At 35.8% G+C, this 15,398-nt stretch overlaps 1 protein-coding gene across 1 annotated transcript in view; it reads right to left on the bottom strand.

Annotated features, from left to right (window-relative positions):
* Window positions 1-15,398, bottom strand: part of DNAH14 (dynein axonemal heavy chain 14) — a 346,391-nt gene that overhangs the window by 120,858 nt on the left and 210,135 nt on the right. Inside the window, exons 51-52 of the mRNA XM_087424245.1 lie at window positions 12,923-13,090; window positions 12,079-12,171 (exon numbers count right to left, since the gene is read on the bottom strand). Coding sequence (XP_087280371.1) covers window positions 12,079-12,171; window positions 12,923-13,090 — 261 coding nt within the window. The remainder of the gene's footprint in view (window positions 1-12,078; window positions 12,172-12,922; window positions 13,091-15,398) is intronic.

The following is a 15,398-nucleotide window of genomic DNA, read 5'->3' as shown; positions in this document are numbered from 1 at the left end:
CCCAGGCAACCACTAATATGCTTTCTGTCTCTACAGATTTGCCTTTTTTGGACATTTCCTATGAATGGAATGATACAATATGAAGTCTTTTGCATCTGACTTCTTCTCACTTAGCATGAGGTTCTTTCATTTGTAATGTGTATCAGTAGTTCATTCCTTTTCATCACTGAGTAGTATTCTATTGTATGGATATACCACATTTTGTTTATCTATTCACCCCTTGAGGGACATTTGGATTGTTTCCACTTCTTGGCTATTATAATAATGTTGCTATGAACATTTGCGTGCAAGTCTTTGGGCATTTGTTTTACTTTCTCTTGTGTTGATACATAAGGGAATGGAATTGCTTAGTTAAATCTATATCGCTCAGGATAAATCTATGTTAAACTTTATAAGGAATGGGCAAGCTCTTTTCCAAAGTAGTAGTACTATTTTACATTCACACCAGCAATGTATGTGAGTTCCACTTTATCCACATCTTTCTCAACACTTGTTACCCATCTTTTTGATGACAGTCACTTAAGTGAGCGTGTAGTGGTATCTCAATGTGGTTTGTTTTACTTTTCATTTCCCCAATGATTAATGATGTTGAGTATCTTTTCTTGGGCTTATTAGCCACTCATGTATCTTCTTTGGTGAAATATCTATCCAAATCTTTCGCCCATTTTAAAAAGTAAACTTTTTTTATTTCAGAAGAGTTTTTGATTTATAGTCAAATTGCCAAGATAGTAAAGACATTTTTTTTTGTGTGTGAGGAATACTGTCCCTGAGCTAACATCTGTGCCACTCTTCCTCCATTTGGTATGTGGGATGCCACCACAGCATGGCTTGATGAGTGGTGTGTAGGTCTGCATCCAGGATCCGAACCTGCAAACCCTGGGCTGCCGAAGCAGAGTGTGCAAACCCAACCACTACGCCACCAGGCTGGCCCCCGTAAAGACAATTTTTATATACCCCACATCCAGTTTCCCCTGTTATTAACATCTAATATTAGTATGATACATTTATTACCATTAATGAAACAATATTGATACATTATTAACTAAAGTCCACACTTCATTCAGATTTCCTTAGTTTCTACCTAATGTCCTTTTTCTGTTCCAGGATCCCATCCAGGATACCACATTATGTTTAGTTGTCACTTAGGCTCCTCTTGACTGTGACAGTTTCAGATTCTCCTTGTTCTTGATGATCTTGACAGTTTCAAAGAGTACTGGTCAGGCGTTTGCTAAAATGATCTTCAGTTGGGATTTTCCTAATGTTTTCCTCATGGCTGGGGTTATGTGTTTTTGGGAGGAAGGCCACAGGGATAAAGTGCCATTTTCATCATATTGTATCAAGGGTACACATTATCAAATGATTTATCACTGGTTTTTTTTTTTTTTTGGTGAGGAATATCGGCCCTGAGCTAACATCTGCCAATCCTCCTCTTTTGTTGCTGACGAAGACTGGCCCTGGGCTAACATCCATGCTCATCTTCCTCCACTTCATATGGGACACCACCACAGCATGGTTTGCCAAGCAGTGCGTCGGTGTGCGCCCAGGATCCGAACTGGCGAACCCTGGGCTGCCGCAGTGGAGCGCGCGCACTTAACCGCTTGCACCACCGGGCCAGCCCCATTTATGACTGTTGATGCTGAACTCGATCACCTAGATGAGACAGTGTTTGTCAGCTTTCTCCACTGTAAAGTTGCTCTTTCTTACCCCCTTCCATACCGTACTTGGGAGAAAGTCACTGATAGTATCTCACAGTTAAGGAGTTATGTCCCAACTCCTTGAGGGCAGAGTATCTACATACATTATTTGGAATTCTTCTTTATGGGAAATTTGTCTATTTTTCCCTATTTACTTATTTATTCAATCATTTATTTATATTTATGGACTCATGGATATTGACTATATACTTGGGGTTAAAATCCAACACTATCTTATTTGGTTGTTTCAGGAATGGCCATTGGGAGCTCTTTGAGTTGGCTCTTGAGTCCCTTTGACATACTCCCATCGTTGTGATTTTTTCTAACACTTTCATTCTGGCACTACAAGATACTCCACACTCAAACAGTATGTTTTTTTTGTGCCAGCCTTATAATAAGCCATTTTTCCAAGGAGTCCTGGTTCCTTTTATTGAAGAATGGTATTAGAAACCAAGATCTGGGTGCTAGGTGTGCTCATTACTACTGGGGCATCACTGTTTTTAGGCCCTCTCAGCAGACACAGCAAGGAAATTTGTTTGTATGATAACCCTGTATACACACATTTCTATATGTAACCATCTATTTTAAACTAAACGTAAGTTCAACTGATGTCTTCAACTGTAATCCATCACTAAGGAGTCATTCTAGCCTCTTCCCCTCGCTTATCTGTAACCTCCCATTCCAACAGTGAGAAAACTGGCTCCCACCACCTGCCATCCTTTACTTAATTATTCAGTTGCAGCATATATGTATAGTGGTATCAGAAAGGTTAACCTTACTCCCACAGGAAACTACTTGACTAACTAGAGTACAGTGCTTATGTACATTTTCTTTTGCCTTTAATCTTACAGACTCCACTCATTTCCAAAGCTGCTTAGGCAAGTGCCTTTTCCTCCCATCCTCTTCAGTGAGGTTGTTGCACACGTTTGCAACACAATTTGATGTTTTTGTCACATTCTGCATTCCATCCTGGGACCCCCAGACCTCCTAAATTATTTTAAAAAATTTTCATACATTAAGGTTCACTCTTCATGCTGTAAAGTTCTGTGGGTTTTGACAAATGTATGGTGTCATGTATTCATCATTACAGTATCATACAGAATAGTTTCACCACCCTAAAAATCTTTTGTGTTTCACCATCTCTCCTCCCTCCAAACGCTTGGCAACCACTAATATTTTTACCATATCTATAGTTTTGCCTTTTCCAGAATGTCATATAATTGGAATCATATAGTATGTAGTCTTTCCAGACTGTCTTCTTTCACTTAGCAATATGCCTTAAAGATTTGTTCATGTCTTTTTGTGACTTAATATCTCATTTCTTTTTATCTCTGAATAATATTCCATTGTACCACAGTTTGTTTATCCATTCACATATTAAAGGACATTTTGGTTGCTTCCAGTTTTTGGCAATTATGAATAAAGTTGCCATAATCATTCACGTGGAGATTTTTGTGAGGACATAAGTTTTCAAATATGTTAGGTAAATATGTAGGAGCACAATTGCTAGCTTATATGGTAAGACTATGTTTAGCTTTGTAAGAAGCTGCCAAACTATCTTCCAAAGTAGCTGTGCTATTTTGCATTCCCATCAACAATAAATGAGAGTTTCTGTTGCTTTGTATCCTTGCTAGCAATTCTCATTGTCAGTTTTTTGGATTTTGATCACTTTAATAGGTGTGTAATGGTATCTCATTGTAGTTTTCCCTAATGACAAATTATATAATATGAGTATCTTTTCATATGCTTTTGTGAGGTGTCTATTTTTAATTGAGTAGTTTGTCCTTAGGATTTTCTATAAACAGGATCATGTGGAATATGAATAAAGACAGTTTTACTTCTTTTTCCAATATGGATGCCTTTTTCTCTCATTTTCTTGCCTAATTGCATGGGCTAGAACCTCCAGAATATTGTTAAATAGAAATTGTGAGAGAAAACAACCTTGCTTTGTTCCCAGTCTTAGGGGAAAAACATGTAGGCTTTCACCATTAAGCATAAGGTTAGCTACAAATTTTTAATAGATTCCCTTTTTTAGGTTGATGAAGTTCCCTTCTATTCCCTTTTGCTGAGAGTTTTTTTTTTTCTTTTTTTCTGAGGAAGATTCGCCCTGAGCTAACATCCATGCTAATTTTACTCTATTTTGTATGTGGGTCGCTGCCATAGCAAGGCTGACAAGTGGTGTAGATCTGCACCTAGGATCCAAACCTGCAAACCTGGGCTGCTGAGGCAGAGCCCACTGAACTTAACCACTAGGCCAGGGGGTTGGCCCCCTGCTGAGAGTTTTTTAAAAAATCATAAATGGTGTTCAATTTTATCAAACGCTTTTTCTGCATCTATTGAGATGATCATGTGGTTTTTGCCTTTTATTCTATTAATATGATGTATTCTATTAATGGATTTTTTGATATTAAACCAGACTTGCATTCCTGGAATAAATCTCACTTGGTTATTGTGTATAATACTTATACGTTGTTGCATTTGGTTTGCTAACATTTTGTGCAGAATTTTTACAACTATGTTCACAAGGAATATTCATCTGTAGTTTTCTTTTTTCACAATGTCTTTGTCTAGTTTCAGTATCAGAGTGATACTGGCCTCATTGGGAAATATTCTCTCCTCTATTTTCTGGAAGAGTTTGTGAACGATTGATTTAATTCATTGTTTTTATCATTCTAACATGTCTTTTTTCCCCTCAGAATACTTTTATTCCCACTGAAAGTCTATTTTGTCTGATAGTAGTATACCCACTCCAACTCTCTTATGGTAATTGTTTGCATAAATAATCTTTCTTCATCTTTTCATTTTCAACCATTTTGTGTCTTTGAATCCAAAGTGCAACTCTTGTTGACAGTATATAGTTGGATTTTGTTATTTTTAAAATCCAGTCCTACAATCTCTGCCTTTTTATTGGAATATTTAGTGCATTTATATTTAATGTTATATTGATTTATGTCTTCCATTTCTACTTGTCTCATTGTCTTTTTTCTCTTTGTTTCTCCTTTACTACCTTCTTTTGTGTTAAATCAATATTTTCTAGATTTCTATTTTAATTCCTTTGCTGTTTTTATTATGAATTTTTGAATTATTTTCTTGATGGTTCCCCTAGGAGTTACACTGTAAACTTTAATTTATCAATCTACTCCAGATTAATACTAACTTAATTTCAGTAAAATATAAAATGTTTGCTCCAATATAGCTCCATTTCCTCCCTCCATTTTTGTGCTATTTATTATTATATATACTAAATGTTTATGTTATAAATCATTTTATTATTATTGCTTTATGCAACTGTCTTTTAAAGCTATTAAGAGAAAAAAGAAAAATATATCTACACTGTCTGTGGTACGCAGAATAATATCCTTGCCACTCCTCCCCTAAATATGTTCTTGTCATGATCCCTGGAACCTGTGAATATATTACCTTATATGGCAAAAGAGACACTGCCAATGTGATTAAGGTTAAGGATGCTGAAATGTAGAGATTATTTTGGATTATCTGGTTGGGCCCAGTCTAATCATATAAGTCCTTAAAAGCAGGAAACGTTTCCTGGCTGCAGTCAGAGAGAGAGAGAGAGAGAGAGAGAGAGAGAGAATGTGTGATGACTGATGAAGAATTAGGGAGATGCCACATTGCTGGATTTGAAGATGGAGAAAGGGGGTCGTGAGCCAAGGTGAAGGCAGCCTCTAGAATTTGGAAAATGCAAGGAAATAGTTTCTCCCTTAGAGCCTCCAGAAGGGACTGCCTACACCTTGATTTTTTAGCCTGGTGAGATCCATGTCATATTTCTAACCTGCAAAATAATAAAATAATAAATTTGTGTTGTTTAAGCTGCCATATTTGTAGTATTTTGTTTCATAGGCAGTGGAAAATGAAAACACTGTCTTTTTTTTAAACTTCAATTGCTTTTTATTACAGAAACAAAGAGATTCATTGTAGAAAAGTAGGAAAATAGAGAGATGTTAAAAGGAAAAAAATGTAAATAATCTCTCCCCCTAGAGATAGCAATATCTGTGATTTTTTCAACCTATGTACAGATATATTTCAAACAAAAAAGAAATCATAGAGTGGATAATGTTTAGCCACTTGCTTTTTCACTTAAGAACATGTCTATTGCTGCATAACAAATTACTTAGAGTAACAAACATTTATCTTCTCACACGGTCTGAGGGTCAGGAACCCCCCGGAATGGTTTAGCTTGTGCTTCTGGCTCAGGGTATCTCATGAGATAATGGTCACTACATCAGCCAGGGCTGCAGGCATCTGAAGGCTTGGTTGGGATGGAAGGATCTGCTTTCAAGACAACTCACTCCCACAGCTGTTGATTGGAAGCCTCAGTTCCTCACCACGGGGACTTTTTTCCAACATGGCAGCTGGCTTTCCCCAGAGTGAGTTATCCAGAGAGAGGAGAGGCAAGTCAGAAGCCACATTATCTTCTTTTTTAGGTAGCTTTCTGAGATATACCATACAATTCACCCAGTTAAAGTATACAATTCAACGTTTTATAGTATATTCATAGGGTTGTGCAACCATCACCGCTATCTAGTTCCAGAACTTTTTCAGTACTCCAAATAGAAAGCAGTCACTCCCCATTCCCTCCTCAACTCAGCCTCTAGCAACTACTAATCTACTTTCTGTCTCTATAAATTTGCCTATTCTGGACATTTCATATAAATGGAATCATAAAATATGTAGCCTTTGTGTCTGGCCTCTTTCACTTAGCACAAAGTTTTCAATGGTCATCCGTGTTGTAGCATGTTGAATAACATTCCATTGTACGGATAACATTTTGTTTACCCATTCGTCAGTTGATGGATATTGGGTTGTTTCCATTTTTGGCTAATACAAATAATTCTGCTATGAACATTCATGTACAAGTTTTGTGTTTGTTTTCATTTGTCTTGGGTATATACTTAGGAGAGGAATTGCTGGGTCATATGGTAACTCTATGTTTAACATTTTGAGAAATTGTCTGACTGTTTTCCAAAGAGGCTGCACCATTTTACATTCTCATCAGCAGTGTATGAGGGTTCCAGTTTTTCTACAACCTCACCAACGCTTGTTAACTGTCTTTTTTATTATAGCCATCCTAGTGGTGAAGCAGTAACTCATTGTAGCTTTATTTTTAATCCCACAAGGATCTAGGCTCAAAATCCCTTTATTCTTTTTTTTTCCCAGAGTTAAACTACGTGTTTTTATTTTTATTTTTTTCAGGTGTACAACATAGTGATTTGACATTTATTACATTACAAAACAACCATCCTGATAAGACTAGTAACAGTATGTCATTATATAAAGTTATTACAATATTGTTGACTATATTCCCCATGCTGTACATTACATCCCCATGGCTTATTTACTTTATGACTGGAAGTTTGTACCTCTTATCTCCTTCATCTATTTCACTCTTCCCCTCAGCCCCATTCCCTCTGGCAACCACCAATTTGTTCTCTGTGTCTATGAGTCTGTTTCTGTTTTGTTTTGTTTGCTTTTTAGATTCCACAGATAAGTGAAATCACATGGTATTCTTCTTTCTCTGGCTTACTTTACTTAGCATAATACTCTCTAGATCCATCCATGTTGCTGCAAATGGGAGGATGTCATTCTTTTTTATGCCTGAGTAATATTCCACTGTATATATAGAGAATGGATAAAGAAGATGATGTGTGTATATATATATATATATATACACATCACATATATATATACACAAATATATATATATATATATATATACCACACTTAGATTGCTTCCATATTTTAGCTATTGTAAATAATGCTGCAATGAACATAGGGGTGCATATATGTTTTTGAATTAGTGTTTTCATTTTCTTCAGATAAATACCTAGAAGTGGTATTGCTAGATTAATGGTAGTTCTATTTTTAATTTTTTGAGGAACCTCTATACTGTTTTCCATAGAGATTGCCCCAATTTACATTCTCACCAGTAGTGCACAAGGATTCCCTTTTCTCCACATTCTCACCAACACTTGTTGTTTGTTGTCTTTTTGATAATAGCCATTCTGATAAGTGTGAGGTGATATCTCATTGTGGTTTTGGTGTGCATTTCCCTGATGATTAGTGATGCTGAACACTTTCTCATGTATCTGTTGGCCATCTGTATGTCTTCTTTGGAAAAATGTCTCTTCAGTTCCTCTGCCAATTTTTTAATCAGATTATTTGTTTTTTTGATATTGAGTTGTATGAGTTCTTTATATATTTTAGATATTAACATCTTATTGAATATATCATTTGCAAATATATTCTTCCATTCAGTAGAATGGAAGCCTTTTTGTTTTGTTGATGGTATCCTTCACTGTGCAAAAGCTTTTTAGTTTGATGTAGTCCCATTTGTTGCCCTTGCCTGACATATCCGAAATATTACATATTCAAAGAAATCCATACCCAAAAAAGTATTGCTAAGACTGATGTCAAAGAGTTTACTGCCTATGTTTTCTTCTAGGAGTTTTCTGTTTCAGATATTACGTTTAAGTCTTTAATCCATTTTGAGTTTATTTTTGTATATGGTGTAAGAAAGAGGTACAGTTTCATTCTTTTGCATGTATCTGCCCAGTTTTCCCAACACCATTTATTGAAGAGACTGTCTTTTCCCCATTGTATATTTTTGTCTCCTTTGTTATAGACTAATTGACTGTATAGGCCTGGGTTTATTTCTGGGATCTCTATTCTGTTCCATTGATCTATGTGGCTGTTTTTATGCTAGTACTATACTGTTTTGAATACTACAGCTTTGTAGTATAGTTTAAAATCAGGGAGCATGATACCTCCAGCTTTGTTCTTTCTCAAGATGGCTTTGACTATTCAGGGTCTTTTGTGGTTCCATGCAAATTTTAGAATTATTTGTTCTAGTTCTGTGAAAAATACTATTGGTATTTTAATAGGGGTTGCATTAAATTTATAGATTGCTTTGGGTAGTATGGACATTTTAACAATATTAATTCTTCCAATCCATTAGCACAGTATATCTTTCCATTTATTTGTGTCATCTTCAATTTCTTTCACCAATGTCTTAACAGTTTTCAGTGTATAGATCTTTCACCTCCTTTGTTAAATTTATTCCTAGGTATTTTATTTTCTTTGCTGCAATTGTAAATGGGATTCTTTTCTTATTTTCTCTGATAGTTCGTTGTTAGTGTGTAGAAAGGCAACTGATTTCTGTATATTTATTTTGTATCCTGCAACTTTACTGAAGTCATTTATTAGGTCTAATAGTTTTTTGGAGGCATCTTTAGGGTTTTCTATATATAGTATGTTGTTTGCAAATAGCGACAGTTTTACTTCTTCCTTTCCAATTTGGATGATTTTTATTTCTTTTTCTTGTCTGATTGCTGTAGCTAGGACTTCAAAGACTATGTCAAATAAGAGCGGTGAGAGTGTGCATCCTTGTCTTGTTCCTGATCTTAGAGGAAAAGCTTTTAGCTTTTCACCACTGAGTATAAAGTTAGCTGTTAACATACTGTCTTTTATATTTAACTATGTAATTACTCTTACTGGTGCTCTTTATTCATCATGTGGGTTCAAGTTACCATCTGATGTCAGTCCCTCTCAGTCTGAAATATTTCCTTTAGTATTTCTTATAAGGCAGCAACACATTCTTTGTCTTTGTTTATCTGAGAATGTCTTTATTTTACCTTCATTTCTTGAAGCATACTTCTACTAAATATAGAAATACTGACAGGTTTTTTTCTTCCATCACTTTGAATATATCATCCCACTGCCTTCTGATCTCCATTGTGTTTGATGATGAGTCAGATGTCAATCTTATTGAGATTTCCCAATACATGATGAGTTGTTTTTCTCTTGCCGCCTTTATGGTTTTCTCTTTGTCTTTGAATAGTTTGACTATGATGTGACTAGGTGTGGATCTACTTGTGTTTATCAACTTGGGGTTTCTTGAACTATCATTGAATTTCTTGGATGTAAAGATTAATGTCTTGGGCATTATTTCTACAAAATTTTTTCTGCACCTTTCTATTTTTCCTTTCATTCTGAGACTCTCATTATGCATATTTTGATACAGTTGATGGTGTCCCACAGGTCTTTGAAGTTTTGTTTTTTTTCCATCATTCTATTTTCTTTCTTTTCTTCAGATTGGATAATTTTTATTGATCTACCTTCGAGTTCATGGATTCTTTCTTCTGCCAGTCTTAATCTGCTGTTCAGCCCCTCTAGTGAATTTTTCATCTCATTTATTAGACTTTTCAACTCCAGAAACTCAATTTTGTAAAATAGTTTCTATCTTTTTATTTCTATTTGATGAGTCAGAGTCACATACTTTCTTTTAATTCTTTAAATATGGTTTCCTTTAGTTCTTTGAATATATTATAATAGCTGCTTTGAAGTCTTTGTCTGCCATACACAACATCTGAATTTCCTTCATGTTAGTTTCTATTGACTGCTTTTTTCCTCTATGTAGAGTTCACACTTTCCTACCTCTTTTCATGTCCTGTAACTATTTTGCTGAAAACTAACCATTTACTAAAACTAAACATTTAATAGATTACCTGCAAAAATCTTCTAAACCAATGCCTTAAATTTAAATACTAGTTTGCTTGTTTTCTTGCTCTGGTAGTTCAACAATATAATCCAGTTGAACTAAGTAATACTTTTAAAAAGCCATGTATGATTTCTTTTTTACTTCCCTATCTGTCCAACTAATAATCTCATTTGAATTGACTGATCTAGATTATGATCATTTGTTTCAGTTTTTAAATCTGTTTTAAATGTTCTTCATCAAATCATTATGCTCCCTCCAGCAGCCTCTCCCTGCCAAAGCTCCACATTCTAGGTCAGCTTCCAGTCATATTATTGTTTTGCAAAACTGAACTCTAGTTTTAGCTTGACCCAGGGCAAAGATCTATCTATGATGCTTATTTGGGCAAAATAGTCATAGGATCAGAGAGGAAGCAGGGACTTTCCATGTTTTACTTTGTTTTTAATAGGGCCTCTGAAAGGACAGATAAGTTCATGAGAAAACATCTGTAGAGAAATTATTAAAAAGTCAAGGTTACAGTTGAGTGTTAGGCTTCAAAAAAATTGCTCTGAATGCATTCTTAGAAATTTTAGAATTGAGAACTTGTTGTAAACTTACTTGTTATTAGAAAAGAAAGAGTCACTTTGTGATAAAAGAAGCAAACTGACAGTATATACCCTTTGGGAATAGAAAAATAATCTGTTAATAATTGAAATAAGACAGACAAAATCATAGTTCTTATAGAGCTCATGTTCTAAATGTGGAGACAGATAATAAATAAATGAAAAATTAATACATAAGATCAGATAATGCTAAGGACTAGGAAGAAGAGTAAGGCAGAAGAAAGAGATAGAGTGACAGGGACTGAGAGGAGGGGGAGGGGCATGCTATTTTAGATAGGGAGAGCAGAGAAGGCTGTGCAGTAGTCCAGGTAGAGACGATGGTGGCTTGAATAGGGTGGTGGCAGTTGAGATGCAGAGAGGTGGGTAGATTTGAAATATATTTTGGAAGTTGTATTTCCAGGACTTATTGATGGATTGAATGTGGGGCGTGACAGAAAAGTGTCAAGAATGAGGGGCTCCCAGATCTCTGGTTAGAGCAATATATATATGGTGGTGCCATTTACGGGGTGGGAAAGGTTAGATAAGGAATAGTCTTGGTGGTGGAAAGATATGCTTTTTTTTTTTTTTGCTTTTTTCCTTAATTCTCTTTTCCAATTTTTAATTCCTTTTAATTAGTCTTGTACATGTCTGTTAAAATAAAGGATTGTTTAAATACAGCTCTAGTTATTTTGAATACAAAAAAGTGCTTTTTGGAAAAAAGTGATGTGAATTAAATGGATAAATAGTTATAAAGTATAAAATAACTAAATAATAGGCATAAATAATAACTTAAAATAGTCATAAATAATGTGATTCACATAATTGGCTAAATATAGCATATTTTATTTAGCCTTCTGAAAGCTTTTCTCTGTTCAAGATATTTGGGGATTTTCCAAGGATTTAATTCCCATTTGTTTTCACGAGAAGTAAAACTTTGTGCAAAGACTCACATTTCAAAATCAATATTCAACTAAGTGTACTATTTTTGAAGTCAAGATCCACTTGCACAGATACTATATTAATGCTGAGGATATGCCAGAAATGGTGCCAGACCCTTCACTTTTATTCACATCAAATGCCTTCTAAAAACAAATAACATTTTTATGTGGTGATAAATTTCTTATGCAAACTCTAGAGAGGACGAAGATCTGGCCCTGTGACTCAATGACTGCAAACTTTCATAAATGAAAAGTTTGGATATATAAACTTCTGTTAGCAAAGTAGATTTTATTGGATTTCCTTAATTTCTATTTCACAAACTTAAAAACATTTGAAAAACTTAAATTCTTACCAGTAACATGTGACTCCCTGGTTGTCGAAGGACCCTTGTAGCTCTTGTGATGTGTTCTATGGCTTCCTTGAAGAACACCATGGAGTGAGAAATCTAGCAGAGGAAATGGGACAAATAAACTGATCACAGGCATAGAAAAATCTCATGTTCATTGTGGTTTTACATACAAGGATACAGGAGTGAGAATTATTATTCTAGTAATCCAATAATCTGGACCCAGTAAACTTATGGAAAATAAATTTGCACAATGAGGATTGTTCCTATGGCAATATTCTAGTGAGTAAGAGTAAGCGGGTCATAGGCTTGAGAGAAGAGAATGAGGAGGAGAACAACAGTATCCAGGATGCTTTTCTATTGCTCTGTCTTGGGGTAGAACAAGTGGTGGGAGGAAGAGTCTTAGGAAATTGGTTTACGGTATCTGTGATTTTGTGGGTGTCTCTGCTCCAACACATCTCTGCCCACAACAACAATGGGAAAGATGTAAAAGAGTCACATCCATTTTTCTGCCTCTTGTTGCTACTCTGCATCCTGCTGTTACACTCTCTCTTGCAATTCTTAATTCCACTAACTCTAATCCTTCAACTCCCTACAGCCTCAGCTGTGCCCCTTGTCTTTAAAATTATGCCCTATTAAGTGAGACAGGAGAAGACAAAACAATATAAACTTGTATTTCTAATGGTCTGCTTTAAAATCTGAGGGCACGCTTTTTTCCTGATCTCTCTCTTATATACACACACACACCTTAAAATATTTGATTTGATACACGTATATGTGTGTGCATATGTAAACATATATATACATATATAGTATTCCTTATATTTTTATATATAGTATATGTCTTTACCTCCAAAGATGTTGAACTCAACTTCATTTGGAATTCATCAAGTACACTGGCAAGTTTATTATAGTCATTGGTATTCTGATAGATCTTTTTCCTATGAGACTTGTTTATATCCAAGAAATCCACAAATACAGTTGAGTCACTCATCAATTTTTCTTTGGTCCATTGAATCTATTGTAAGATAATAATTTAATAGTATCTGTTAATAGCACAACTCTACTTGTTATCAAAACTAATGCAATATATCTGTATCAGAGAAGCTCTTGGTACAATAGATCTAAGCCTCGGGGGTTCTTAACAATTTTTGGGCTATAGACCCCTTTTGGCAGTGAAACGTATGGACTCCTTCTCAGAATAGTATTTTAAAATGCATACAATAAAATACAGAATTACAAAGGAAACCAAATATATTGAAATACAGTTCTGTCTAAAGACTCTTTGAGGGTCCGTGGGACCCAAGTTAAGAACCTCTGTTGCGGGAATAACATCTTGAGGTCTCACCAACAATCTGAAAAAAAAGAATCTTTCCTTAATCAGTTGTTAATTACCACCATAGATCTGCAAGCTTCCACACTTGCTTTCTTGGTTCACTTGGCAAACTCTTGCCTATCTTTTATACCAAGGTCATGGACTATCTCCTCTTTGAAATCTGATCATTTCCCTCTCTCCTAAAACCAGGTAGAGAAAATTACTCTTTCTTCCTTTGTTCCGCCAATGTGACCTATGTGGTACATAGGTCTGTGATAACACTTACAGAAATGTATTGCACCTGTTGGGTTGTAAGGTACTTGGAGCCAGGGCCCACACTAGTTCCATGTAGGTCTTGGCACTTATCACACTGGAAATTCCTGATAGGCACTCACAAGATATTTGTTTAGCAAATGGCTAAAAGAAGGTTGAGGGGCAGTATGACATGATGGTTAAGGGAATATCCAGATTCAGATATCCTGGGTTTGAATAATGACTCCATCACTTAACTAGCTGTGTAACCTTGGGCAAGTTCTTAACCGCACTCTGCCTCAGTTTCTTCATCTGTAAAATGAGGATAATAATAGGACCTAAATAGAAGGGATGTTATGGAGATTAAAGTGAGTAATGATATGTAAAGCTCTTAAAAGAGTGCCTGGCACACTGTAAGTGGTAATTATTATTAGAGTTATCACATTTTATTTTTAAAAAAGCCAACCAGCCAACCATTTGATTAAATGGTATTGTATAAACTGAAATTCTCAAAGGAGTAATTTACATCCTTATGTTCTTAAGGAAGGCTTGGTTAATATGTCTTTACTTTAATTTGGGGTATTGTAGCTGTTTTTGTTGTCCACAGGGCTGACTCCTGCTAGAGCAAGACCTGTCTCCGTAAGCATTTGCTTGCTTATTTTCTACGTCTCTACATCTATTTCTTCATCTAGCAAAGTCTTAAAACTGACTTGCAGTTGGCATTTATAAGGAGGGAGTTTAGGAACTTCTCCTGGGAAAAGAATAAGCTCTCTTTAGACAGTTATTTTAGCAAAGTCTCTGCATTCCTTCATTCATTCCTTTATTCATTCATTCACCTCAGATAAATTGATCAAGCACTAATTGGGAGTAAGGGAGGATGCTAAATTCTGGAGATTTAGGTAGGGATTAAAAAAATGACTGTTTTCTCTCTCTAACTCACAGGTTAGAGAGAGAGATAGGCAATTACATTATAATTCCACAATAGGAAAAGCCCTAGTCCTAAGAGAATACAAAGAAGGGACAGTTAACCTGGAAACGCCGTGGTGTTGACCAGAAAAGGCCAAGAGAGAGGAAGCATGAGCTGAATCTTGAAGGATGGCCAGGATTGAGCCAGAGGAAGGGACCCATAGAGTAAAGGCAGAGACAATAGAGACCATGCTGCATTCTTGCTAGAATATGGGGGTGAGATGCTCATATTTCTGGCATGGATGGAGGCTTGGATGTAATGCCAGTCACTGAGGTAGGGAACACCAGGGCAGGGCATCTGGGTGGCAGAGAGTGCAGTGGACAAAGACTGGGAATGGTTTTGCAAGTTGAGTACAAAATACTCAGAGTACCAAGAAACAGAGTTAGAAGTCAAACCAGGGTCTAACTCTAGATTTCAGGCTCTTTCTGCCAAACCACTTCTGTATTTGAAATGTAGATATAAGGTCTAGTTCTTTTCAATTTTATGATAGCTTTCATTTATTGAGCATTTACTATGTGTCAGAAACTACTCTAAACACTTTACACAAATTAGTGCCATTAATTCTGACCACAGTCCTGTGAGGTAGGTACAATTATTACCCTTTCTTTAGAGATGAGGAAACTGAGACACAGAGGAGTCACTTGCCCAAGGTCCCACAGCTCATAAATGGAGGGGCTGGGCTTTGAACTTGGGCAGAGCCTGTGATTGTAACCTCTATAATCAACTGCTTCTCAGGCTGTTAGGGAAGAATAGCGAGAACAATAGAAGAGTAGGGTAGAGATTCTAGTGTCT

This window comes from Ceratotherium simum, chromosome 36, assembly GCF_057802395.1.
Source record: "Ceratotherium simum simum isolate JZ-2026a chromosome 36, ASM5780239v1, whole genome shotgun sequence".
Lineage (NCBI taxonomy): Eukaryota > Metazoa > Chordata > Mammalia > Perissodactyla > Rhinocerotidae > Ceratotherium > Ceratotherium simum.
The sequence above is the reverse complement of the archived record's forward strand: the minus strand, read 5'-3'. Positions and strand labels throughout refer to the sequence as shown.